The sequence below is a fragment of the Globicephala melas genome, chromosome 9, assembly GCF_963455315.2.
Source record: "Globicephala melas chromosome 9, mGloMel1.2, whole genome shotgun sequence".
NCBI lineage: Eukaryota > Metazoa > Chordata > Mammalia > Artiodactyla > Delphinidae > Globicephala > Globicephala melas.
Window position 1 is genome coordinate 5,439,979 of NC_083322.1, and position 26,855 is coordinate 5,466,833.

Consider the following 26,855-nt stretch of genomic DNA (forward strand, 5'->3'; position numbering starts at 1 on the left):
CGTTGGAGCAGACGTAGAGCAGTGACTGGCCCGGGACACGTGCTCAGGGACAGTCTGGGAACGCAGGCGTGGCCTCAGGACACCCCCCACTTCGGAGCACCGTGAAGGAGTGCACCCACGACCCGTTTACCTGAGCCGTCGGGAACGTGGCATCTGGCCAGGCCTTAGACGTGGCTCGGGGCCTCTTGTCCACTGCTGGCCGTGTGCACTGTTCCTCCATTCCCTCTGCCGAGAACGCCGGCCCCTTTCCGTCTGGAGCACGCAGGGACTCAGACCGGAGCCGCGCACCGTTAGCGCACTGGCCCCGAGGGCACTGGCCGCGTCCTGCATCCCAGGCACAGCCTCCACACCTCCCCAGCCTGAGTCGGGCTCCACAGACTGTCACCTCGAGGTTTTGTCCAACTCGGCCCCCCTTTCCTGGCGCCCTTCACCTTTAACCCCTTCGCCCACACCCATTTCCCTCAGGCTGCCAAGGGGTGCCCGGTGCCCAGCTGTCAGTCACCGTCGAGGCCAGCCCCGCGGACCCCTCGCTCACCTTCACACGTGCAACCCTCCTCTTCGCTTTCCTGCATCCTCGGGGCTGAGACCAAGCACCGGGTGGCCTGGCCCTAGCCCCCGCGGCCCTCCCTGCGGTGGCAGACAGAGGTGGGCCTGGAAGCTCTGCTCGCGGAGGCCTGAGAGCCCGCCGCGTAGCTCTGCAGAGCCGGCAGGCACTCGGGAGGCTCTGGGCCCTTCGTTCACGCCTCGGGAGGCGTGCCCTTATGTTTAGCAAGGTGTCAGTTTACTGCAGCTTGCTAAGAGGCGCGGGCTCTGTCCCCAATGGCTGCGATCATGGCGATACCCACGCCACCCCTCCCAACCTACAGGAAGCAGACCCGGGGGCTCAGCGCCACCGCCCCCTCGCCAGGGTCAGGGCGGGAGACACGGGGGACAAGGCCGGGATGGGCCACAGCCACCGCTGTCTGGCCGTGTGGGGAGAGGGCCTGCTTTCTGGAGCCCCCTCCTGAAGCCCGATGGCTGAGTGCCTGGCCCTTTTGGCCTGCAGTTCTGAGCCCGGAATTGGAATCAGTCCTAGTCGGAGAATCCTAGGGCTCCCCTTGCCCGCCAGGTAAGGTTCAAACCGGCACCCAGGCCCTTCGAGACTGCCATTTGGCTCAACCTGCCCCGGTGACCCGTCCGCGGTGGCCCAAGTGAGTGGCTGTCTGTCTGTCCTCCCGGCTCCAGCTCCTCTCTCCCCCCGACCCTGGGACACCTCTGCCCATCGGCCTGTCCACAGCCCGTCAGCTTTCAGCGCCTTCCCTGCTTCAGGGCCCCGTGATGGGCAGTGTCTCCCTCTAAAATTTCTCCCTGTCTGGGCCACTCTCAGGGCAGCCCTGTCTTGCCTGCTGTTCTCCAGGGTCTCGCGGGGACCCCATCCTTGCCCACATCTTGTTCCCTGCGTGCAGTGAGCGTCAGCTTTGCTCAGCAATCCCTCCTCCCTAGGCAGAGCTCACTGTGCAGTGTGGAGGGGATGGGGCAGCAGCGGGGCTGGCCTTCTACCGTGACTCCCTCCCTCTGCCTTCAAGCTTGACCTTGACTCCTCTTCCGTTTCACGTGACCGTTTCTGCTTTTCTCGGGAGGTGAATGGTGTGAGGGTCAAGGCCGTGGGCCTGAGGTCCCGCCCACCACTTACCAGCTTTGGGGCCTTCCCTCAGCCTCCAGCCAGCGCTCTCTCTGAGCTCCGGGCTCAGCGGCACCCAGAGGGTGATGGTGACAGGCCACTAGAACGTCTGCCCTAAATGACCATGTCCCCCTGGCCCCCGTGCTGAAGAGCTCTGTGGTTCCCCCTCAAAGGAGGGTCAGGTTCTCACCCCACGTGGAGTCTTTCCGTAAATCAGCCCAGCCTCCCCGACTCTCCACGTCTACCAAGGGTCTCTTTGTAGCGAATTCGTGACAGTGAGGGCTGACCTCCCAGACGTACCTGCCGTGTACCATCATGTACACGTACCTGCTGTGTACACGTGCTGTGTATCTGTGTGGCAGGTGCTTCCCTTGTGTATATCCTGTCATCTTGACGACCCTGCGAGTCGGCCTAGTGTCCCCATTGGATACATGAGAACACTGACACGTAGGTCACTTGTCACTGCTGGAAACTGAGCTGGGATTCAGACTCCTGTATCTTTGTCCCCAACCCTGACACGTACCACCCTGCCGTGGGGTCTTCCTCCACCCCTGGGCCTGCTGGCCCTACGCCCCACCCCCACGTCCACAGGCACACGCCTCCCACCGCTCCAAAAGCTCTGTGTTCATTACTCTTAGGATGCAGAAAAGCCCGAGGAAGCCTGAGTCCCATAGGCCGGTTGGTAGTGGCTGAACCCAGTACTCTAGAGGCAGAGGATCTCAATGCTATTCACACCAAATGGTTAGCAAAAGAAAACCCTGAACTTCTCCATAAGGAGGAGAGCCTGAGTTATATGGCTCTGGGGAAGCTCGGCCTCTGCCTCAGATTCCCACTCGGCGAGGGGACTGGCACGGGGCCAGCCTCTGCACCCCTCCCCGCCTTGGCCACACTGGTCCTTTAACGCAGGGTGGAGGGTCTCAGGGAGAAGGGGGCGTGCGGTTGAGGGTCCCCACAGGGCATCACTTCCTTTAAGGGACCTCAAGCCCAGCTCGGGGGCTCCCTCTAGTGGTGGATGAGCTCACAGGGGTCCCAGGTCCAGGCAGGCACCCCAGTGGATAGAGGCACGGAGACTGCCTCTGCCCTGTGCGCAGTGCACCGGTCGTCACCTGCCGTGCGGAGCCCAGGGTCTCAGTGTGCTGCACGACCCCTGCCAGGCCTCATGCTTGCCCCAGAGCCCAGGGGACACGTCGTTTTTTCCTTTTCTGCTGCAGAGCTGGGTGGGCCCCGAGGCCCTTCTGGCTCCTGTGTTGCAGGCTTACCCGCGGGACGGCAGCAGGTCATGTACAGAGTACAGTTCCTGTGCGTCAGGTCTGCCCGATGCCCCTTCAGACAGCCCTGAGGGGCAGGTACGGCCCCTCATTTCACGCAGGAGGAGACGGAGGCTTAGGGAGTCTACGTAACCTCCAGGGTGGCCCAGAGGCGAGCGGGTCAGGCCCAGGCACTCAGGTGGGAGCGCCAACTGCTACACCCGCCAGCAGGACACGTTCGAAATTCCCTGAGTCCAGTGAGTTTTGAAACCGTCACTACAATTTCAAGCCATCGCCGAAGTGAGCCTCAGAGCTTTGCAGCCTTGTTTGCTTTCTTCCCGGCCTCTGCCTGCAACCCCCATTACTCCAGCGCCGAAGCTGCTTGGAGGTGAAAACCTCATCACTTCCCACGCCAGGGTCCCCTCAGGATGGAGCCCTGGGCCCACTGTCTTTCGGATCAGAGAGATCAGATCTGTAGTCAGACTTCGAGCAGGACAGGCACGAGGTCTTAAGGAGTGAAGGCCAGGAGACGGGGCCGCAAATAGGACGCAGGGGGCAGGTGCCGTGTTTCGAGCCTTCTCGGCTGCATGGCTGTCCTCCCCCACCTCCAGAAGACCCTTCCAGAGAACCGGGTGGGGGCCAGTGGGCTCCTGGATGCTGCGGCCCGGCCTGTGGGTGGGTCGTCCCGGGGTCCGGTCCTTCCCCTGGGCCGCCTCTGTCTGTGGAAGAGCGTGGGGCTGTTTCTCGGGCCAGGTGTCGTGGCAGCAGCTGGGTGATGGGGGACAGTGGGAGGGCAGGCACAGGCTCTGAGTGACCTCACCCGTCCGTCTGTCTGTCTTGTCTGTCTGCAGGTGGACAGCCCCTTCGGCTCAGGCAGCCCCTCCAAAGGCTTCTTCTCCAGAGGCCCCCAGCACCGGCCCTCCAGCCCCGTGTCTGCTCCCGTGAGGCCCAAGACCAGCCCCGGCTCCCCCAAAACCGTGTTCCCGTTCTCCTACCAGGAGTCCCCGCCGCGCTCCCCCCGCCGCATGAGCTTCAGCGGAATCTTCCGTTCCTCGTCCAAAGAATCTTCCCCCAACTCCAACCCGTCTACCTCGCCCGGGGGCATCCGGTTCTTCTCCCGCTCCAGAAAAAGTAAGGCACTGATGACTGTTGTTCAGGTGGGTGCAGGGCTGCCAGGGGGCTGCTCACAGCCGCTTGGCCGCGAGGCCACCTGCAGGGACACCAGAGCTGGCCGGGTGGCTGCTACCGATGGTGCTGAGCGTGTGCGTCTGGTCTGTCCCCCAGGAACAGATTTATCTCCAGCGCAACGTGTCTCCACCTGTCGCTTTATCCCTGCACTAATCCACCCAGTATGGCGTGGCTTGTGGGGTTAATGTAAATACCCCGATACTCACAGTATGGCTGTGAGGACAGCCACGTGGAACGCTAGCCTCCAGCCTTCTCTGGGAATCAGCAGCAACCCACGCCTGGGGCCAGACGGCCCAGCGCTTTCTCTGATCTGCCGTGTGCGGCGGCCCCCAGGGCTTACGGCGTTTGGGGGATTTGAGTGAACCTGTTTCTAGCACATGCTGACTTTTTCTGTCCCAGGCCCTGGGTAGGTGGGGTTGATTTGCTACAGAAACAGGGGAAGCAGATGTATGTTTCAGAGAGAGTTCTTTAGGCTCATGAGTGTTTGTGATCTAAGGATAAAACATTCTCCACTGAGCACCGTTGATCGTATCTAGAAATACGCCAGGGAAACCATAAAGTAGATGGAGTTTATTTTCACCTTTCCCGTGTCTTAGTGCATCTCCCCCTTTTTTGCGACTCTTTCTGATGACATAGGAAGTTCCTATCAAGAATACAATGATTTGGAAAACAAGCTTGCCCTTGGGCATCGCGCCTCCTTTCTCTCCCGGTTGTATTTGCAGGACCTGTAGACTGGAGCTATTACTCTATCTGCAAGGCCAGCCCAAGCGCAGTTTCAGTCTCCGTGACTTGTAAGGAAAGTGTGGGGATCTTTCTTCTTTAATTTTTTTCGGTGGTTTGGGGTATCGTTCCTAGCACCCCTAAAGGCATCCCCATGATGACTGAACTCATGTGTAAGTGTACACATGTCACAGGACAAGGTGGTCCTCACGCAGACAGTACGGGTGACGTGCAGTTAGGAACTTAGATATGAAGCCAGATAGGGAGGTGTGTCCTAGCACTGACATCCCAACACCCTAGAGAGCATCCCCAGTTTCCTGGACAGGGACCCTGAAATTCTCAAATATGCCATCACACACCACCTCTCAGAGGGGAGGGGATGTCAGACCAGACCTTCACCAGGTGTCCTGTTTCCCCACAGGTGGCATTGCGCCTGGGTTGCTTACAACAGAACTAGGTTGTATGAATTTCCTGGGGCAGCCATTACAAAGTACCCCAAGCTGGGTGGCTTAAACAACAGAAATTTATTCTCTCAGTGCCAGAGGCCAGAAACCAAAATCAAGACGTCAGCAGGGCCATGGTCCCCCCGAAGAGTCTAGGGGAGAATCTGTCCCAGGCCTTTCTCTTAGCTCCTAGCGTTGCTGGCGGTCCTGGGTGCTCCTTGGCTTGTGGAAGCAGCACGCCAGTCTCTGCGTCACCGTCGCTGTCACATGGCCCTCTCCCGCCGTGTGTCTGTCTGTGTCTGTGTCTGTGTGCTTCTGCGTCTTCTCTTCTAAGGACAATGGTCATTTTGGATTGAGGGCCACGCTACTTCAGGATGACCTCCTCCTAACTAATTACATCTGCAATGACCCTATTTCCAAATAAGTTCGCTTTCTGTGGTTCCTGGAAGGACATGAATTTGGGGGGGGACCCAGGTTACATTGAAAGCCAAGATCTGCAATTCATGTCCCTGGCTGGGGAGGTGCAGGACTTGTGGGTGTAGGGTGGTCATTCTGTTAAGACCAGGGTCATCTCTTGGTGTTTTTTTTGCTGTGCTGCGTGGCATGCGGGATCTTAGTTCCCTGACCAGGGATGGAACCCATGCCCTCTGCAGTGGAAGCGCAGAGTCTCAACCACTGGACCAGCAGGGCAGTCCCAGGACCAGGATCATTCCTGAAGGCAGAAAGGGGCAGCCAAGATATGGGGTCTGGGAGGCCTGGGGGAGCCAGCAGGTGGGATGCTGGGTCCTGAAGATGGGCCAGATGTTCAGCTTCCCGGGAAGCAGGAGTCCGTGCTGCCCTTTTCCGGTCAGTGTTTTTAAAGGCCACTCAGTGTGCTAGAAAGCGCCCAGCTGCAGAGGTGTGTCTTGTTAGGTGCTGTGCAGCAAGGTGTGGCTAGTTAAGGCTTCTCTGCTGTCTGGCTGGGTAGCCGTAGGCGGGGCTCAAGAAGACCAGCGGAGTGACTGGGCTTCTTGTAAAGACGCGTTGATTAGGTCAGGGCGGGGGCTCGGCTTCTTCAGAGAAGCTGTCTGGGAGCGGGTGTCCTGGACCCAGGACAGTAGCCTGTGCTGTTGCCCTTGAATCACCGAGCCCAGGTCCTTGACCTTCCCCGAGGACGTGGGAAACCAACCCTGCCCAGCCTGCTGATGAAGCAGGAAGGTCTGAGTCTGTGTCCAGGCGGCGTGTGTGCTCTACTCCACGGGGTTCTCCCCTCAGGTCCTAGCCGCCACCTGACTTTTTCACTGGGCTTGCTGTGAGGCTGGCGTGGAGGGCATACAATCTATCTGCTTTTCCTGCCTGAATCTACGCCCGGGTCAACGTGCCCAGACCACATACTGCTCCCACTGCCCCAGAGCTGATTTCACAAGATCGAGCTTGAGAGTAACGTCAGCGGCCTGTATGGCGGGTCTGGGTAAGCAGCTGCCTGTGAAACCCGCTGTGTCCGTTGGAAAGATGTCGTGAAGATGCCATTTGTCACACGAGCCCCCTGGGAGAAATTTCCTGTCTCGGTACCAAGAATAGCTGTGCTTCTGAGCAACTCGATTGTTTCTGTCTATGATGGACACCGATCACGTAACGACCCAATTTTCCCTGTCTGCGTTGCCTGCTGGAAATCTTAGAACCAAATGTGTATGAGGGGCATTAAGGGATACGTTTCTAGCCTGGTTTCTGAATCCATCTTTGGTCCCCATCCTTTTACTTTCCCCACCCCCTCTTTTTTTTAAAACAAGGAAGACAATTTATTGGAAGGATCTGGGTGTATTTACAGAATTCAAAGAAGAGCTGAACGCTCAGGACTCAGAAAGGGAAGGAGCCAGGCTGGTTCTGGGGAGCTTGGCAGGAAGAATTCATGGACATCCAGAGAATTCCTAGTGTTCGTGTCTCTCCAGTTACCATTCCAGCCTCCTCATTATGGGATCTCTGATTAGCCCAGTTGGGATCTCTGAACCAGTCGGTTACTGGGGGGCTGGGAGGCAGGATCACGCGGCAAAAGCAAAGGAACCAAGAACCCACCCGGGAAGCGAGCAGAAGTTCCTGGAGAAGAGGCGCAGTTGGCAGCTCTGCAGGCGCCCGTAACACCCTCCTCGTCCACCACCCAGCGTGTGTGCACACACAGCCTCCCACTTTTACGAAGATTCCCTCGTTGAACTCGGTCCAGTCACCCTACACACAGGGGTTAGAGGCCTTGCTACTTCCCCAGCATCATGTCCAGGCGTCACCACTAAGGATGTCAGCGTGACGGACGGAGTCCTCCATCTTCAAGTAATGAAATTCCCATGTCTCCTCCAGTGCTGTCTGCACCGTGTCCTTCTATCCGGTGCCTTTCAGCCTACACGATGACATAGAATCTATGTCAGTTCTGTCATCAGTTCCGCCTGCAGCCAACCCCTCGGGTGACACTCAAGCTTGGTAAACACTGCCTTCTAGTATTAGGGGAAAGAAAGAGGGAAGACAGAAATTCTGAGCACAGTCATTTTCAAAGGGAAATAAAGGAAAGGGAGATGATTCAGTCTTCAGACACTTCAAGAACAAGAGAGGTAATACGGATGGAGGCTACAGTTCCAGATGCTAGTCTGGTCCCAGGACCAGCGAGTACCCAGGCTGGCTGGGGCTCTGTGCCCGGGTAGGAAAACCAGCCCTCTGTTCTAGAAGGACCCTACCTCTTGGAGGGGCTGCTTGTATGGAGCGGCTGTAGCCTTCCTCTGGTCTCCGGGCCCAGTGGCGTGTTGATTCAAGACACGTCTTGGGGACTCTGGGGTGTTCGTCACACTCCTCCCAGGCCCGCTGTTAGTAGCAAACCTATTCCCTTAGGGGATCAGGGTCGGCCACCCCAATCAAAGCAATAACCTTCTATACAGCCTCCTCGTCTGATACAGTGGTCGGCATTCTCCAGCCTGGGACAAAATCCAGCCTGAATCCTTTATTAATTTGTGTCCCTGAATCACTGAGACACAGTCACGCCCTTGTTTCTTTCCCCTGCGGCTGTTTTCACACGTAGCAGCAGACTTGAGCTGTTGAGCTATCCGAGACCACGTGACCCACAGAGTAGAACATGTTTACGCCTTGTCTAGTTCCCAAGAAGTCTTACGTGACCATGTGGCAGTAGAAGCTTCCAGAAAACAGCAAATCTTATCTCCAAAAGATTTTTTACAACTTGATTGAGGACGACTTTGCCTTTGTAGATGAGGAAAGGGAAGTGCACGTCAGTATGTTCTTGAACTGCAAATAATAAGATGAAAGTCTTTTTAAAAGCAAAAACAATCTTGCGTAGTCAGCAAGGCAGGACCTCAAGAAGGACTGAAGTTCACGTTACTAAGCTTTGCTCCCTAATCATTGATAATAATCAGTGTCTGCTATGCACGTTCGAAGTGCATCGAACGCGAGCATTGTTTTTCTCTGCCGTATGCACGTTCCTTTATTTTACTTACGTGCTTGTAATACTCTACGAATACATTATGTACATCATAAAACACCCCAAAAAATTAATTTAAAGGAAGAGATCAAAATAAAGAGAAATTAAAGTTGCCACACTTCTCTTCCCACATCCAGTGGACCCTTTTGCACACACTCTGGGTTGCTAACTAACCTGTATCCCAGGTTACCCTGGAGACCAATCTCTAGGTGTCCGCACGCAGGGTCCACTTCCTGGGCGAGCGGACAGGAAAAGCAAGATTCTCAAAATTGAGAACTGTAGCAAATTTACTTTTTTTGCTTTCTCCATCTTCTGTTGGCCAATACCTAAAAGCATTTCCACGTCAGACAATTCCTTTTAACGCAACATACAGCAAACACACAGAATCGAGGACAGGACCTGTCACGGCACAAAACTCATATACGCCCTCAGACTCTCATGGGACCAAACTGAAAAGGCTCCACGGGTGGAATTGGTCTTAAGCAGGGCGCAAAAGAAGGGGACGGAAAAGAACGGCAGAGAGAGGACAGAAGGAAGCTCCAGATGGGCCAAAAGACCACAGGCTGCAGGGAAGAGCGTGCGGGGAGACAGAAAGAAGCTTTCCTGAGCTGAAGTAGAGAGACTGGGCTCTGAGAGCGCAGCAGGGACGAGGAGGCCCGTTGATGGTGGGGTGATGGTATGAGGACAACCTACGTCACCATTTAAAAAGAAACAAAACTTTAGGTTGACCACAGAGACGGCCGACAACCATTACAGGTCTCTGTAAAGGGAGAACGGACCAAAATGAAGCTGGGAGAATATTATGAGGGCTGCTTGTGTAGACAGTGAGAAAGGCCTGTGAGGAAATGCGGCCACCATCCTAGTCCAAGGTGGCTTGGGACGCAGACCAGAGACCAGGACCACTGGAACGGTTGGCAGAAACAGAGAGGGGTGGAAAAAGAATTAATGGGGGCGTACGAAGGGTAGGCAAAAAAGCAGGAAATGAAGAGAGAGAAGGACAGAGCCCCAAACCTTGTGCATTCTTGCCACCCGTGGGCTTGTCCAGTGATAGAGGTCATTGATACCGGTAACTCAAGACAAACTGCTCCTTGCCCAGGGCTCGCCGAAGCCTCTTCTTCGGGGCCTTTCTCGGCTTGGGGCTGCTGTGCACCAAGATGCCGGAGTGCAGACAGATGCTGGCGTAGGTCACCGCTTCCCAGGCCCAGTGCCGGTGCTTCCGGAGGGTTGGGATGTTCACAAGGACAGTTCTCAGGCACAGCAAATAGGATGAAAAAGAAGGCAAGTGACTTCCGGGCCACGGTGTGAGCCCGGGTGCTGGGATCACTCGGGCCGGGTCTGTGGTCCCTCATCGGCCCCAAGTGCCGGTGCAGCGAGAACACGAGCGAGAGGGTGGACACCAGGAACAGGAGGAATGGAACTGACCGCATGATAATTGCGTGAGGTAGAAAAAAAGCGCAAAGAGACGGTCTGTATTCTACCAGCCAGGGTGTCGTTGCCATGGGAACCCTGGGTGGCAACCATCTGCACAAGAATTGACTTCCCGGTTGCTGATGATGATGTCAGACCAGACAGGATCAGGGAGCCCAGCAGCAGCCCGGGCACTGACCGAGAAATCCTGCACTTCAGCCAGAAGAAGATGGGGTGAGAGAAGGATGCTATCTTCACACGGTAGAAGACAGCAGGCCAGCTGGTCGGCCAGAAAGTGAGAGTGTTGATGAAGCTCCAGGAGATTCTGAAATAAAATTTGGAACCAAAACCAAAGGAAGCCAGGAGGTTGCGCTGGAGGGCCGTCCCTTGCAGACAGAACCGAGAGACGGCCAGGCGGGCCACAATCACGTCGCCTGCGCACAGCGTCCGGCAGCGTCCAGCGTCCCACTCCGGCTCAGCACGATGACTGAGGCCGTTCTGCAGCCCGGCAGCCACCGACTCCAGGAGAAAGGTGACCATGCAGGTCCACGTGGGTGAGGGGGACACTTTCTCCAGGCAGACTTCTACTCCGGGTGCCGGGACGCACCCACGGGGAAGCACAGCCTCTCTGGATGAGCCGCTCTGTTGAGACTACAGGCCCAGAGGCTCTCCTTGGATTCATGCAAAAGCGTAGCTACCAGCAAACACCACCATCCCACCACCTCCCCACTCCCACCCCTGCCGGTCCTCCAGGATTTGAAAGGAGGATCCTTGTCAGTTCTCTGGGCGCGCAAATCCCTCCCAGCTCAGTGATACCCTGTCTCTGTTTGCATAACCTGTATTTGCCTGCTCTCTATCAGAGCCAGATGTAGGGAAATGGTAACAGAAGAGAGGCTCCAGGGGTGATTGAAAACACCTGTATCTTGCCCTTTATTTCTTACCATACTATTTCTTCCCTAACTTTTCCTTAAGAGATGTCCTTCACCTCGTTTCCCTCCTGTAACCACAAACCTTCCCTGGCCCCTCACGTCCCGGCTTAATAGTTTATTCCGTTTCCTGTGCGACCCACCTGCCGAGTGGGTGGAGTGGGAAGTCAGTTGTGTGCGTAAGTCTTGGAAGCACTAAGCAAAGGCCCCCTGTTACCTCCAGTGCCTGCTCCTGCTGCCTAAACTGGCGAGCTCCGTACCGGAGTTCCAGGAGTCTGCACTTAAAACATGAGTTTCCCTGATGTGTTAACATCGATGGTTATTTTAATCTGCATAAAAACTCCATGACGTCAGATTTTGACCATTTTCATCAAAGCAGAAACTGAGGCCCAGAGGGGCTGAGTCACTGAGCAAAGGCCGCACTGCTAAGTGGCAGAACCAGGATTTGAACCCACGTGGTGTCCGCTTTTACCTACAGTGCCCTACTGTGCAAGGCTTCCTCCAGCTCCGAATACAAGGCATTGCCCATCCTTGCAGGCCGGATAAAAGCAGCAAAGCTCAGGAGAGAAACCAAAGGAATGAAAGCTCCTTCCCCAGCCCAAGTCGGGGGCTCCACCAGCAGAGGTTTCCCCCCGACCTTCACACGAGAGGGCGCCCGCACCTCACACCCGATTCCTGCTGCGTGCAGCCCTCCAGCTGCTACTAGTTTTCATGGACATCCGCCCACCACCAGGCCTCATCCTTTCCCCCCCGAGAAGGTTAGCATCAGACCCCATGTGGCTCCCGACAGGCCTGTCTGATTCCCCCTTCCATCTTCCCGCCCAGGCCCCTACAAGCCCTGTACCTGGACAGACAAGCACTTGTCCTGCTTCGTGCTTCCAGGGAGTCCATGCTTTCCCAGTGCCTTCTAGCAGCCACGGACACAGGCGGGAGGGCCTCCCCTGAGCTCAGGGTCCCCGGGACCTTCCTCCTGGCCTCCGCTGGCGCAGGGCCTGCTGTCTCCTGGAATAAACTCAGCACAGGAATGCCTGGGAGCGCTCAGATCATCCTCCAGCCGCAGCCAGGGGAGCCACGGGGTGGCCACGGGTGTGGGCCCAGCCAGGTGGATGGTTTCAGGGGGTCCGTACACGTGAGACCCTCCTCCCCAGGTCACGTGCCCCATGGCGGAGGGGCGGCCTGTCAGGGTGTCAGTTCTGCCTGCTGTTACCCTAGAGCATCCGGGTGTGTCCTGTGTCTCCTTGTAAAGCACCTCACTTCCTCTGTGGAATGAGGCAGCCTGTGAATTTCAAGAACGTAACTTGGACTTCCCTGAATCTGCTTCTGGAACTGGGCAAGGTTCACAGGGTCTGTGTACAGCCTTGCTCGACAGGGAATTGAGAACACGTCTGTTCTCTCACCTGACGAACCCTTCAAGGTTAGTCATTTTATCCCAGATTTCAGCTTCCCGGACATTTGTAGAATTTCCGTCTTCTTCCGGGGTGGGGGGTGGGGGGGGTCAAGGTTTTCTCTCCCAGGCTGCTGTTCAGACTCTCGGGAGGACAGAGAGGTACACATCTTGTTCAAAGGGAGATGTTTCTCTCGGGAGCGTTTACGTTACCCTCGGAAGCAAAGACCTGGTTTTGGCTTAGTCCCAAAGAGTGATTTTCTAGCTGCGCAGCTGAGTATCAGAGAGCCTGGTGACTCGGGCTCCGAGGACGCGCGAGCCCGCAGGTGCACGGGGTGCGGCTTCCTTCTGGGAAGAGCGCTGGAAGCGTGACTGCAGGTGCATGGGGTGCGGCTTCCTTCCGGGAAGAGCGCTGGAAGCGTGACTGCAGGTGCATGGGGTGCGGCTTCCTTCCGGGAAGAGCGCTGGAAGCGTGACAAGGCGGTCAGGCGGTGATTCGTGCAGTGGGGCTGGGGTACGGCTGATGCGAAAGACGACCGGGCCCGAGCCCCCTAATCTGGGCCCCTCGGGCATGGCAAGACGGGGAGGAAGCTCGTCTCTGTGCAAACTCTGGACCGTTTATTCTTCCTTCCGCGATGAGGAACACTAATGTCTCTTAGTTTTGAAAGTCTTCTTTGAGAACTGCCTTCACAGCCATATCTATTCTCTAATACTCTTGGTGACGGGCAGGTTTGGTCTTTGGAAGTCAGATTTTCTCTTTGTAAAGAGATCTCTTTGGGCCAGTCATGTTTGGGGTCAGAAGTTGAGGATGAAGCCGCGTTGGTAGAAATGCACAACCGTGAGTCTGGGCGGAGATGTGGCACAGACTTAACCACGGTGCCCAAGGCCGATCGGGGCTCCACCTTCAGCTCAGCTCACCGTTTGGGCCGCAGCAGCTAACTCACCTCCCTCTGCCCTCGGTGCGAAGCCGTGTCCTTCCAACGGGACCTCGCCAACCACACGGTGAGGTTTGGAGACAGTTAGTGGTTTTTCTGCTTCGACTCCTAGTGTAGTGTGGAGGGTGAAACACTTTAATAGAGAGTATGTTTTCAACTTAGATCCTCTTCCTCTTTTTCTCCCTCTGCGGCCCGGTGATTAGAGTCAGGCCACGGAGGACTGCAGGACACCCTGCCCATCCCAGTGTGGCTCCGTAGGGTTGACCCCTGACTTGCTGGACACACTGAGGCATCAGTGCCCACGCAGGTCTGTCCCTTCTCCTCCGTGGCTGTCTAACCTGATGATACTCAAAATAAGGCCCATCACCAGACCCCTGGGGACAGAGGGAGGTCCCGGCTTCAGCACTAGAGGCACCTTGTCCTGTGGGTTACCTTTCAGGGTAACCGTCTTGCTGGACGTCTCAGGAGGGGCAGGAGGTCTCTGGCCGTGGCTCTCACCCACCCAATGCAGGAGCTTTTCCATCTCTCTAACAGGCCTGGCCGCCCTGGGGCACCACTGGCCAAACGCTGGCTATTCTAAGCCAGTCCACCAGCTCTCTGGTCAGCCTGAGGTTCTCAGGGAAATCCTGGGCCCTTTCCTTCCCCTGTGACTGTTTCGTCTCAGAGTCTGTGTCCAGCAGAGGCTCGGCTGCGCTCCTGGTCCTGGGATGCTACAGGTGGGGGTTAGCGAGCATCTGGGCTGCAGCGGCTCCGACACTGCCCTCAGACAACCCGCAGAGACCTGGCTTAGAAGAGAATCAAATGCAAACCACCCAAAGGGTGAAAATTCCTGACACTGGGAGGAGGAGACGGTTTTCTGGAAAGTGTGTTACGTGTGGGCCTCACTTCCCCCCTCCCCCCTCCCCCCTCCCAGTGTCCCACCCACCATCACTTCCTCCAGAAGGTCTGCTGTTGACGAGAGCTTTCCTACAGGCTCCTTCCCACCCCCAGAAAAAGGAGATGGATTTTGACACATGCTGTTGTTTGCATGAGTGATATTCGAGAACAAAGCCTTCCGGGGTTCAGCCCGCCGCTTCCCCACCCTCCGCTGAGCTTGTATGAGAGGTGATGACAGAATCTCTCTTCTCTCCAGAAGATGTTGGTGTAGGCTGGGTGCTCCGTTTGGGTTTGCCGTCGTACCGCTACTCACGTGGCGTCACAGAAGGAGATGAAGTTGAGTGTGAAATTGCCGTTCGGTACAGTTCCTGCAGGTGCATTGGCTGCCCGTAGGCTCTGCACGCATCAGACACTCAGACCATTATGGAAAGAATCGTCCTCCAATGTTAGGAAGGCACCTGATCCCAGCCCACAAGGTCGTAGTCAGCTTCAAGTTAGCGGGTCAGGAATGCAGGGGTCATGTAGGAATTCAAGGCAAGTTATCAGGCCAGGGCTTGTTGGGGGAACTAAGCAAGACAAAGAACTGATTTCAGACAACGTTAGGTGGATTTTAAAGACACACAAGTTTCATTTAATCCTTCTAATAACTTATGGGTTTAATTGTGTCCCCTCAACAAAGATATGTTGAAGTCCTACCCCCCAGCATCTCTGATTGTGACCTTATCTGAAAATGAACTCATCGATGGTGTAATTAGTTAAGATAAAGTCACACTAGAGTAGGGTGGGCGCCTAACCCATTATGACTGGTGCTTTATGAGAAGATGGTGATGGGAACACAGAGACACACAGGGAGAGCATCACGTGACGACAGAGGTAGAGACCGGAGTGATGGGTCTGCGACCCAAGGGTTGCCAGCAACCACCAGAAGCAGGAAGAGGCAAGGAAGGGGCACGGCCCTGCTGACACCTCGATTTCAGACCGTGAGGGAACCCATTTCTGATGTACCTGGTTTGTGGTGCCCTGGTACAGGCAGCAGGAAACCGGTACAGGGACCTTCCATGGGAAAGTGATGCCGTTTAACAGATGGGAGGCTGAGATCCATGGAGCAAGCTTGGCCTGTGATCTGTCCTCCATCGCAAGAGTATGGTCAGTGAGGGAGGGTGCCGTGTGGCTCAGATGCCCCCCACTCTTCCCAGATGGGGAGGGAAGGCCGGCTGTGAGGCCGTCCAGCTGCTGCCAGTTCCTCGACATCTGACCTCGAAATCATTGGTGATTTTCGAGAGAGCAGGTCGGGTAGCCGGGAAGGGAAAGAAGCCGTGTTAGGGGCTGAGGCCTGAGTGGGAGGCCGGGCGGGAGTCAGAGAGACTGGCCTTCTTTCACAGCGTTTGGGCAGCAGGGAAGGAAGCAAGAAGCGTGTGGTGGGACCTCCGAGCTCGTCCACAGCCCGGGCTCCCTGCCTCTCCCAGCCCCTCCCTGAGGCTGCTCTGGGACCACGTGATGAGGTGTCCACCAAAGGCAGTGAGCGTTCAGGGCTTCTGCCTAAGACGGTTCCGGGCAGCTCAGAGGTCTTTCATCTGCAGCTGGAGGCAAGAGGCAGAGAAAGCCGCGGTGGTGCAGGTGCAGGTGCAGATCCGGCCCAGCAGCCGGATCTGGGGCCTCGTAGGGAAGGCGGCCGGGCCTGCTGCCTTCCGCGTGGGGGCTGTGCCGCGAGCACAGTCCCTGTTGAGGTCACACCGCTGAGGACCCAAGGCTCATTCCTCACTGTGGCAGAAGTGGGCCCGTCCCAGCAGAGGCGGGTGGACAGGACTAAATGGAAGCTAAGGCGTTGCCTTGTTTGCTTCACGGTAGGAGAGACCTGGGCGCATTTACAGGTGGAGCAGAGATGATGCAGGGGCAGGTGTGACGGGGCAGGGCATGAGCTGGTGTCCACCTCTGTGATGGCTTCTGTCCTCCACTCTACTGCTGGGGTTTTGCTCCGGGGGGACACGTCCCATCTGTCCTCATGGCCCCAACGAGGCCATCTGAACCCCCCAGAACAGCCATCCCCCGAGTCAGCCCTCCGGCCTCTCTGGAGGGCTCGGGGACTCGTATGCATCTCAGTCTCCTGTGTGCCGTAAAGCCCAGGTGTCGTGCCTTCCCTGCGGCTCCCACAAGTTCCCGGGGGCTCGAAGGTGGGGCTCAGGTCCGCTCTGCAAGCCCAGAGCCGGCGTTGGCCTCTGGCCTCCCCGCAAGGCAGCTGTTTGTCCCCGGGCAGGGAGGGACTTGCTCTACGTCCCAGAGCTCAGTAGCGAATGGACACATGGGAGCTGCTCTGCCCCGAACGCAGTGGGTGCTCAGCAAAGCTGGACTCACCCCTTTCCCGAGGACGCCCTGGAGTTTGCTCCTGAGAAGAGCTGACCTGCCCTCTGACCTCCCTGAGTTAGCTCTCAGTGGTGGCTCCTGTGTGGGGCCCTGGGGAGCTACCAGCACCATCTTTCTGCGCCTGGCTGGTCCCTACGCATATGTGTGTGTTTTAGAGCGCGGTGCTCCGCTGTGTCAGTGCTGTCAGGTACCTGAGCCTGCATCCTCTGGGCCCATCCTTAGGAGTGTCTCCTGCCGGGTGCAAAGGTCGTCTTCAGCTCAGGAGAGGCAGGCGGGTGGCCGGGTGGCCGTGCGGCCCTCGGCTGCCGTGTGCAGCGACCTCCTTTTTCCTCTTCTGCCCCCAAACCCCGTCCCTTGGCTTTCCTTCCCCAAGTTCATTACACGGATCTGTGTGCACAGTCTGTCCCTCACCAGGAGGCTCTGACGGCTGCCCGGCAGCCACTCCCCCTCTTTCTTCATGACAGAACCTGGCTTCACCCAGGGCCCAGCCCCTGGGCACGAGTTACAGATGATCTAACGCCCCTTCCCCGTTTGGGGACATGCCTGGCTTCCACTTCACCGGGCTCAGGGGGAGCCAGCAAAACACAAGAGGAGCTCTGCGAGGGATCAGAGAAAAGGTGCCTCCCCTTCAACAAAAAGAGGTGCCGCCGGAGGACTGATCCCCCTCCTTCCTCTGTCTGCGGTGTGAGGCCGTGGTTTCCGGGCCACATGGTCCATCTTGTGACCGGGGCCAACACAGAGGACGGCGGGGCAGACAGGTAGGAAGGTAATCTTCATGGAACTGGCATCACGGAGCTCGTTATTTTAGGTAATAAACGTCCTGGTAGTTTAGTCTCTTTTAAGTTATATGTTTCTGTTTCTGTTATAATGCCGCTAAAACATCCTAACTAATTTACACGTCTCCTTGGTGACGGAGGTGAAGTTCCTTCGGATGGCGCGATTCAGGCAAAACTGGAAGAACTAACCTGGAATATTCCAGACCCAGGGCTGGGTGGGGGGAGGACTGGAGCGCAGACAGACTTTAATCCCCTCACCCCCGTGCTATCAGGGGTAACAGCAGGTAAAGGGACAGATGGGGGCAGGGCGGTCTGGGGCGGGGCAGTGGCCAGGGAGCCTTCTCTGTTAAGTGACCACGACTGAGCCAGAGGAGGAGTCTCTGGGGAGGAAATGCGAAGTGCAGATGAAGCCGCATAAAAGCCGCATGATGTGTGCCAGTCCCGTTCTCCCTCGACCAAGTGAATAAGCAAGGTTATCAGGCCACCTTTGGGCGAGGTCTTAGGTCTGAGTCCTGCCTCCTGTAAATTCAATTTTTCTGTGTTTTCTCTGTACGGCTCCTTCCACTTAGTTTCCTTTTTGTTTGTTTGCTTACTTTCGAAAAGCTGCCACCTAGCCTTCGACGACTTGAGGCTCTGAAGGGGTGGCCGTCCCCACTCTGTGCAAAGTCCTGGGGCAGCTGGTCCACCGGGAACCACAGAGCAGAGGCAGGATGTCCGCGTTAAATCTCTCCCACATTCAAGACAAGATGAGGTGATATGTGTCCCCCTTTCACCCTTCTATTCTGAATGTTTCTTTGAATCTGATTTCCCACAGGAAGGTGTGCGGGTGAGCGCGCAGCTCTGCGTCCCCCGGGCCCTGGTAACAGGCCCCTCGAAACTCCGGGGGCTTCTCTGGCTTTGCTGCCGAGTGGCCGCTAGAGGGCGATATAGCCCCACGTGCTGAGCCTGCCCGGGGGCAAGGCAGGACCCGCTGTCCCTGCCTGGGTCTCCATGTTCACCTTCAGTGCCCTGGACTACGGAGCAGGGTCGGGCCTCACCCCTGACCAGCCTGACGCAGCCTTTTAAAGGGGGGAATATTCGTCTAGTGGGTGCTTAATGGGAGCCTGCTGTGATCCCGGGTACTGGGAACACAGCCTCGAACTGCTGAGTCCCTGCGCTTGTGGGACTGCATTCTGCTGGGGGGGAGGGGAGGCGATGAGAGACAGAACCGCTGTGCGGCTCCAAGAAAAACGAAGGCGAAGGGATGAGGGTTGGAGGGGTGCGCTTTCACGTAGGACCGTCAGGAAAGCTGCTTCGGAGGCATCTGAGCAGGCGCGGGATGGAGCCAGGTGTGGCCGGGCAGGGGTGTGGGGCAGGGCGTGCCCGGCAGAGGGGAGAGCAGTGCAGATGTCCTGAGGCAGCGGCAGCCTCCAGGCCTTCAGGGAGCAGCTAGCACGGCTAGAGCCAAGTGGGGAGGGAGAGGGAGGGAGGGGTGGTCGTACAGGATCCCAGGGTCTCACTGAGTGATCCGTCGGAAGGTGCTGGTGAGGGAATCACTTGCTCTTGGGAGCGATCAGTCTGGCGACTGTACAGAGAGAGATGCTGGACACAGAAGTAGGGGACCAGCCGGCGCCCCTGGAATAGACCTGGAGAGCAGTTACGACCGTCTCCCACCTCCTTTGAGACCTCCTCTCGCCCTGCGTTCTCCAGAAAGCCTTGCCTGATTGTTCCTGCCTCGAGCGACCTGCCGGAGCTCTCGGGTGTAACTTATTTTGTTTCTGCCCAGTAGGTGGCCCCTTGTGACGTGCTCCCGTCACCTTCTGTCTTTGAGAAAAGCGTGTGTCCGGCTCTTCACACGCTGACCTCCATGCTCTTCCTCCCCAGTGCCAGGCAGAACCTCAGCAGCGAGGCCCCTGGCTGGTCTCCCTGCCTGAGAAGAGCACCGGCTCTGGGCTGAGAACGAGTCTGGATGTGCCCGTGGGTCTGGATGAAGGATGGACGCCATCCTCACCTGCAAGACAAGGGCTGGCCCGCGTCACGTGGGAAAGGGGTGGGTTATTCCGAGGACCCTGGAGCTGCTTTTTCTGTCCTCTTCCTCCATGGGCTCCTGGTCCAAGAGCTGCAGTGCCCTTTTCCTGCCACCCTCAGACCCAAACCAGCTCTCAGGGAAGGTTCTGGCAAAGGTATTCCAACTAAGATGTACATTATAGAAGTTCAGGGCTACATCCTCTGGGGGTAGTTGACACATATAAGCATATAAATGAGAAGGGGCTTCTAGCATCAAAACCAGATGCGAGGGAATTCCTGGCGGTCCAGTGGTTAGGACTCTGAGCTTCCACTGCAGGGGGCATGGGTTCGATCCCTGATCTGGGAGCTAAGATCCCGCATGCCTTGGTGCGGCCAACATAAAATAAAATAAAGTAAAAGTTAATAGCGATTCTTAAAAAAAAAAAAAAAAAAAGATGTGACAGATGCTTTCTTTTGGATCATGTGTTGTTGGCTCCTGGGTTGAGACGGTGGTATTTTGCTAGCTGACCCTCCTCTGAGCAAGAACTGGCATCTTGTCCTACTGAGACAGCTGTCCGCCCCGAGTGATCGCAGCTGCCAGAAGTCAGCCCCCCTGGGCACTAGGACGTTATCTTTGTCCTACTGGAAAAAACAGTGTTGAAAATCGCTGACTTGGACAGCAACCTACTATGATGACACCACGGGCTACTCTCAGTCACGACCGTGTGGTGTCTGTAGGACAGGCCAAGAGGAGAAGGTGCTGCACGTACCCTGGGCTCTGGGGAGTGGCAGCAGCCCAGCGAGGGCAACGTACAGCACGGGGCGTTCACACGAGGCCACGAAGCGTCATTGCAGCGGTGACCCGAAACGTCTTTGACTGCAGCCCACGGTCAGAAATGCATTGTATGCCGTAATCCAGCCATTTCTCATGAAACAGTGTTTACCCTGGCCTACGTGTGCTATTTTCAGTCCGACCCTCGTTGGTTGTAAGAGCACGCTTTATCTGACCCACACAGTTGGTTGCATGATGGGGCAGGCGTGGGGTGTGTGCGTGCTCTTTGGAAAATACCACCCTAGATGGTCATAAACAGCACGATGGGCCTGGGAACGCCTGCGGAGAGAGTCTGGCTGGGAACTTCAGGGCACGGAGAGTCAGTGGGGTGGTGCAAAGAGGCGTCGGGACTTTGCAAGGAATGAGGAACGGTAGACATTTGAACTGTTCCTAAGACCAACTCACAACCGTGACCGAGGTCGTGTGTACTTTGAACACCCCAAGTATATTTAATTTTCCGTTCGTAGTTAAATTAAAATACTAACCTTCCATCGCGAATGACTACGATTCTGGGCTAGGTCATTTACATCTCGGTTCTTTAAACCCCCGCTCCGGAGCTGTGGGTCTGGAGCAGAGGATGTAATGAGAGCTGCTTGAAATGCGAATGAGTTTCCCAGCGAGGTTTACTGAACTTGTAAAACTTCTGTCCTTTCACACTATCTCTGTGTTAGATCGCAGACAGCTCTTCTTTTCTCTCCCAGCAACTGAAGTTTATTTTTCAAATAGAAGTCTGCTTTCCCATAAAATGCCAAGGGTTTTGTACTGTGTGTGGAGGAATGGACTTGGGCTTTTAAGATTTTAATTAGGAGCCTCCAAGTCTTCAATTCACATGCCAAGGGCACCCCGGGGCGAGAACCTCCTGCCTCTACTCACCCCGGAACCGGACCGGGGCCACAGCACAGCCTGTGAGCCTCGACAGGGCCCGTCCCCCGGAGTCTAGAGCAGGGTCAGACTCAGTGATTTAGTCCCCAGCACTTGGGTCTGGACCTCGAGGCTGGTAACCCTGCAGAACCTCCACGCTGACACCAGTCTTCTCGTGTTAGGAGGCCGTTTCTGTGACCAGCAGGATGGAGCCACTCTATTTAAAACAGATGGAACTGAGTGATGATACGGTTCTAAAGGCGAGGGAGGATCTGAAAAGCCAAGCAAGAGTGGGAAGCCAGCCGGGGATTGGTGCCGACCCCCCGTGTCCCTCGTGGGAAAGGAGGAGGAGGGCAGCGGGGGGGGGAGGCGGTGGAGGGGGGCACGCAGGGATGTCCCGGTGGGAGCTGTCTGGCTGGCAATATTGGGGGCCAGAGATGCTGTGCGAGGCCTGGCCCTCCCCCCAGCCAGAGGCCAGCCGAGAGGGGAGCCCGGGCACCGCAGCTGCAGTCAGCCCCCTGTGCACCAAGCAGGGCAGGGGCAGGTGAGGCGTGGGAATGGGGGCCAACAGCAAGGTGCCAGCCCCCGTGAATGCCGCTGGGTGATGTATGTGCCCTGGTGCCTGGGATGCAAGAGCAGACTCGTCCAGGCACCCCTTCCCCCGCAGCACCACGGTGACAGGAAACCTTTCAGGGCACCAGAAGCAGAGGCTCTTAGGGCAGCTCCACTCACAGGAATCGTCTCTAGCAGGACGTCCTTGACGTCCGGCCCAGCCCACAGATTCTGTCACGTGCAGATCCCTGTGTTCGATGCTCACTGAGTGCCGTTTTCATACCTGCACACGGCCCGTTCTGCTTGTGCTCTAGAGAAGGCCCCGGGGCCGGGGAGGTGGAGAGGCCCCTGGGAGGAGATGCATGGGGAGAAAAGGTGACCTGACCGCTTCCTAGAAGCTGCGCGTGGGTGGCCAGCAGGGAGTTTCACCCCACAACACGCGGGAACCCCCTAAATCTCTCCCCCCGCCCAGTCCCGCGCTAGGACAGGCAGCCTCCTGCTTCTCCCCGGCAGATGTCACTCACCTTTTTCACTCTCCACCTTTGCAGGTCCTCTAGCCTGGGCCTGACTTTCTTTCCTTCTGCACATTTTCTTCTATAAATCAGCGTGTCTTTGGGACTCTTGGTCTGTGTGGCTGTCCTCCCCTGATGAACACAGTGACGTGCAGAGACGGCGTGGCTCACACGGGACCCCAGTGCGAGGTTCGGGGGGGCAGTATGGGGGAGATGGGGATGCCAGTCCTGACACAGGCGGGATCCCGAGGCCTATGGCTCCTGCCTGGGGGGCCTGGAAGCCCCCTGGCCTAGCCTCTGGGCACATACAGGTGATGCACAGACATTTATCACTGATGCAAAAGATGCGTACCCAGCCAAGAAGCTGAGTGCTGTGAACGTGGAGGTGAGAGCTGCGGAAGGTCTCAGGGCTCTCGGGCCCCGTGGGAGCCACCTTGCTGCCTGGGAGGTGATGCAAGGAGAGGGGTCTTTTAAAGCAGGGTCGACAAACTCTTCCTATAGAAGGCCAGGTGGTAGATGTTTTTGGGTTTCTGGTCCACCTGGTCTCTGCTGCCACGACTCAGCCACAGACAAATGTAAACTGTGTTCCAATAAATCTTTATTTATAAAAGCAGGTGGCCGGGGCTTCCCTGGTGGCGCAGTGGTTAAGAATCCACCTGCCAGTGCAGGGGACACAGGTTCGAGCCCTGGTCCGGGAAGAGCCCACGTGCCGGGGAGCACCTAAGCCCGTGCACCACAACTACTGAGCCTGCGTGCCACAACTACTGAAGACCCCGCGCCTAGAGCCCGTGCTCCGCAACAAGAGAAGCCACCTTAATGAGAGGCCTGTGCACCGCAACGAAAAGGAGCCTCCGCTCGCTGCGACTAAAAACAAGAAAGCCCACGTGCAGCAACGAAGACGCAACGCAGCCAAAAATAAATAAATATATATTTTTTTAAAAAAAACAAACAGGTGGCCCACAGGATTGGCCTCTGTTTGAACAAATCTGGCCATCTTGTCCCCTCTTCGACCTTTCAGTGCCTCCCCAACATGCTCAAGTTAAAATCTGAAGTCTCGCCACCCCTCCACGCTCTGGCCCTTGGCTGGCTCTGACCGCAGCCTCTCATGACCACCAGCCTCCTGCCCGCCTGGTCCTGGAAGACGCCAAACTCGCCCCACCTCCAGGCCCTCTGCTCCGAACACCTTAGTGACGGATGCCGTGCTGCCTGCAGAGCCCCCTCAGGAGTGAGGGGCTCGGTCCCCGAGCTGCTGACCGTGCCACTAACAGAGGCACCTGTCATAGTGCCATGGCCCTTCCTGAGCCGGCCTGCGCCCCGCAGCTTGTCAGTGAGCAGCTGTAAAGGACCGGCCCCTAACCCCACTCCCGACGGCTCCCAGGGCTGTCCCCGCTCCCGAGCTTTCTGTAGGGCGCTCGCCGGGTCTGTGTGGCCCCTCACCTTCGCCCCTGGCCGACTCCTTCCCCTTCCCTGGTTGTGGATGTTGGTCCCAAGAGCATCTCTGAATTGCATCCCACCAGTTTGCATCTCATGCGTGCCTCTGGGGAAGCTGTACCAACTCCTGTCGCAGGCGGCCGCGCAGGCGTTGCCCCTGCCCTCAGTTCCCGCCCCGACGTCCCGCGGTCAGTGGCCGTTTGAGGGAAGGCAGGACAGAGTGGTTGAACTGACGAACGGGTGCTCGGGGCTGGAGGGCGGGTTCTGGGCTCGGGGTGAGGCAGCCCGTGAGGTGGGAGAGGACGCGGGCCGCTGGGGCTGCTCGAGGCCACTTGTACCAGCGGCCCTGGGTCTGTCCCCAGATGTCATGCGATCCAGAGTCGTGTGCGTTCTGCCCTGTGCCTGGTTGAGGGAGGTGCTCCCTGCTTGCCCGTGCTCCGCCTCCTGGTCCTGAGGCTGAGGGCGCTGGGCCCTGCACTCCCCAGCCCAGGCCGGAGCCCTCTGCGTCCGGGCAGCTGGTCAGGTCTGAATCCTGGGGCTGCGCAGACTTCAGAAAAACGTGACTCATCTTGCCTGCCCGCAAAGAAAGGAAAAGTATGTGTGGCCTCCAAGTTTCCTGAAAAGTTCAGCCAGCACATTGCAGAGGTATGTGGCCTGGCACCCAGTGTGGTCCCCGGGGAGAGTGCCCTCTGCTGGCCACCACGCAGACGCCCCCAAAGGAGCCGATGTGGGCCCCAGGCTGGGCCGGGCTGCAGGGGTCAGCAATTATTCTTATTATTTGGGAGAAGGCACAGAAAAACATCTCCTTTCCCTCAGCAAATTGTAGAGCTCTCTAGTCCTCTAAGGGCTGCTTGGGCGATGATTCTACCACAGGACGCAGTAAAAGGAGGTCCTAGCAAACGCTGCATTCTTGCTTGGATCACTTCTTAATTCCTCTTTAAAAATAAGATTTTATTTTGACAATTTCAAACTTACATAAAAGTTGCAAAGACAGTACAAAGAATTCTCACATACCTTTCATCCAGATGCCCCAGTGTTAACATTTTGTTACCACATTTGCTTATGTTCACCCCCCCTTCTCAGTACACATACATTTGTGTGTGTTTATATGAAATCTGAACCATCGGGAAGAAGTTGCAGTCATAATGTCCCCTGACCCCTAAGTACTTCAGTGCACATTTCATAAAAACAGGGACATTCTCCTCACTACGGTTTAATTATCAAAACCGGGAAATTAACATTAATACAACCACGTTCACTGAGCTGCAGACTTTATTCTCGGTTCACAAAGTGTCTCAGTGACATTTTTGGAACAGGAAGCCCCCATCACGTGCTGTGTTTGGTGGTCCTTTCTCCTCGGTCCCTCTTGATCTGGAGCCGCCTTCAATCCTGTCTTTGTGACATTTTTCAAGACTGCACAGGCCAGTTACTGTGTAGACCGTCCTTCACTCTGGGCTCATCTGACGTTTCCTCGGGATTCGATTCAGGTCAGCTGGTTGGGCAGGAGGGCCGTGCGTCTGGCGTCCTGTCCTGGCATCACAGCGGGGAGCACTTGATGTCACGCTGACCCATTCTGGATGACACTAACTGATTGCTTGGTTAAGGGAGGTGTCTGTCCCAGTTAGGAAAGTTATTACTTTTCCCTTTATAAGCGATAAATATTTCATGGGGAGCTACATTTAGAATCATTTAAATACCTTCTTTCTCATCAAGCTTTCACTTGCTAGTTTTAGCATCAGTCATTTATTCTTCCTGAATTATTACAACGGTGGTTGCCAAGGTGATTTTCTGATATTATCACTAATTCTACGTTGATTGGTTGGAATTTCTACTAAGGAAGAAATTTTCCTTTTCTCCTTATGTATGTACGTAGGTACATACTCATGGGTTCATATTTTATTCAGCAGGTTTCAGTCTGTCATTTTCATGTTTTGATGCTCCAATTGTCCTGTTGGCCAGCAGGAGCCCCTTCAGGCTGGCCCCTGTGTCCCGTGTCTGCCCCCAGCATGCTGTAAGCACTTCTTATTTTCTGGTGCAACAAAACCGTCCCGCCTCATCTTGTGCTTTCCCTGCCACAGTCCCTGAATCAGCCATTTCTCCAAAGAGCCCTTGTTACTTTCAGTGGTGAAAAGTATTTAGAAATAAGATCCAAAGTGTGCTCATTGCAACGGAGATGTCATGGCTTCTAAGCCTTCTTGGCAGACGTACTAGAAATACGCTTACGTACAGGAGAGTAGTTGGATTAGATAAAGAAGGTGTATCCACACAGTGGAGTATTAGATAGCTGTAAAAAATGATATCTTTGAGGTGATATATGGCAAAAGACATGAACAGACAATTCTCAAGAGACATGGAGATGGTCCTTCAACAGTACAGTGAGCACTTAGGCATCAGTAGACAGCCTGTCCCTAAACCCAGATTGTAGGATTCACCTATATTTTCCTCTAGTATCTGTTATGGCTTAATTTAACTCTTGTGTTCCAGAACGTTTTCATCACCCCAAACAGAAACCTCATACCAGTAGCTGTCACTCTCCACCCAGCTCCTGGCTCATCTGCTTTCTGTCTCTGTAGATTTGCCTGTTCTGGACTTTTCATATAAATGGAATCATACAAAACGTGGCCTTCTGTGTCTTACTTCTCTCACCCAGCATATCATTTTGAAGATTTACCCACGTTGTAGCATGTGTCAGTACCTCGTTCCTTTTTGTGGCTGAATAATAGTCCATTGCGTGGATAGACCAGGTTTTGTTGATCCGTTCATCTGTTGGTAGACATCTGGGTTGTTTCCACCTTTTGGCTACTGTAAGTAGTACTGCTGTGGACATTCACGTGTACACGTTTTTTGTTTGAACACCTGTCTTCAGTTCTTTTGGGTAGATACCTAGGAGTGGAATTGCAGGGTCATCTGGTAATCCTCTGTTTAACTTAATGAGGAACGGTGAAACTGGTTTCCACGGTGCTGCGCCATTTTACATTCCCACCAGCAATGTATGAGGGTTTTCATTTCTCCACCTCCCCTCCAGCACCTGTTACTTTCCATTTGTTGTTGTTATTATTATTGCCATCCTAGTGGATGTGACGTGGCATCTCATTGTGGTTTTGATTTGTTGTTCCCTAATGACATTGAGCATCTTTTCATGTACATATTGGCCATTTGTATATATGTCTTCTCGGGAAAAATGTCTATTCGTTTTTTAAGTGCATTTTTTTTTTTAAAGAAGGTGTTGGGGGTAGGAGTTTATTAATTAATTTATTTATTATTCAGCTGTGTTGGGTCTTCGTTTCTGTGCGAGGGCTTTCTCCAG

At 55.7% G+C, this 26,855-nt stretch overlaps 1 protein-coding gene across 10 annotated transcripts in view; it reads left to right on the forward strand.

Moving 5' to 3' along the window:
• PRKAG2 (protein kinase AMP-activated non-catalytic subunit gamma 2) overlaps window positions 1-26,855 on the forward strand; it is a 276,868-nt gene that overhangs the window by 81,426 nt on the left and 168,587 nt on the right. For 9 of the 10 annotated variants that reach the window (XM_060305086.2, XM_030854266.3, XM_030854267.3 and 6 more), the window contains exon 3: window positions 3,759-4,038. In XM_060305086.2, the coding sequence (XP_060161069.1) occupies window positions 3,759-4,038 (280 nt within the window). Of the gene's footprint in view, window positions 1-3,758; window positions 4,039-26,855 lie in introns of those variants that run through there. The other variant, XM_060305089.2, reaches the window with a different exon arrangement.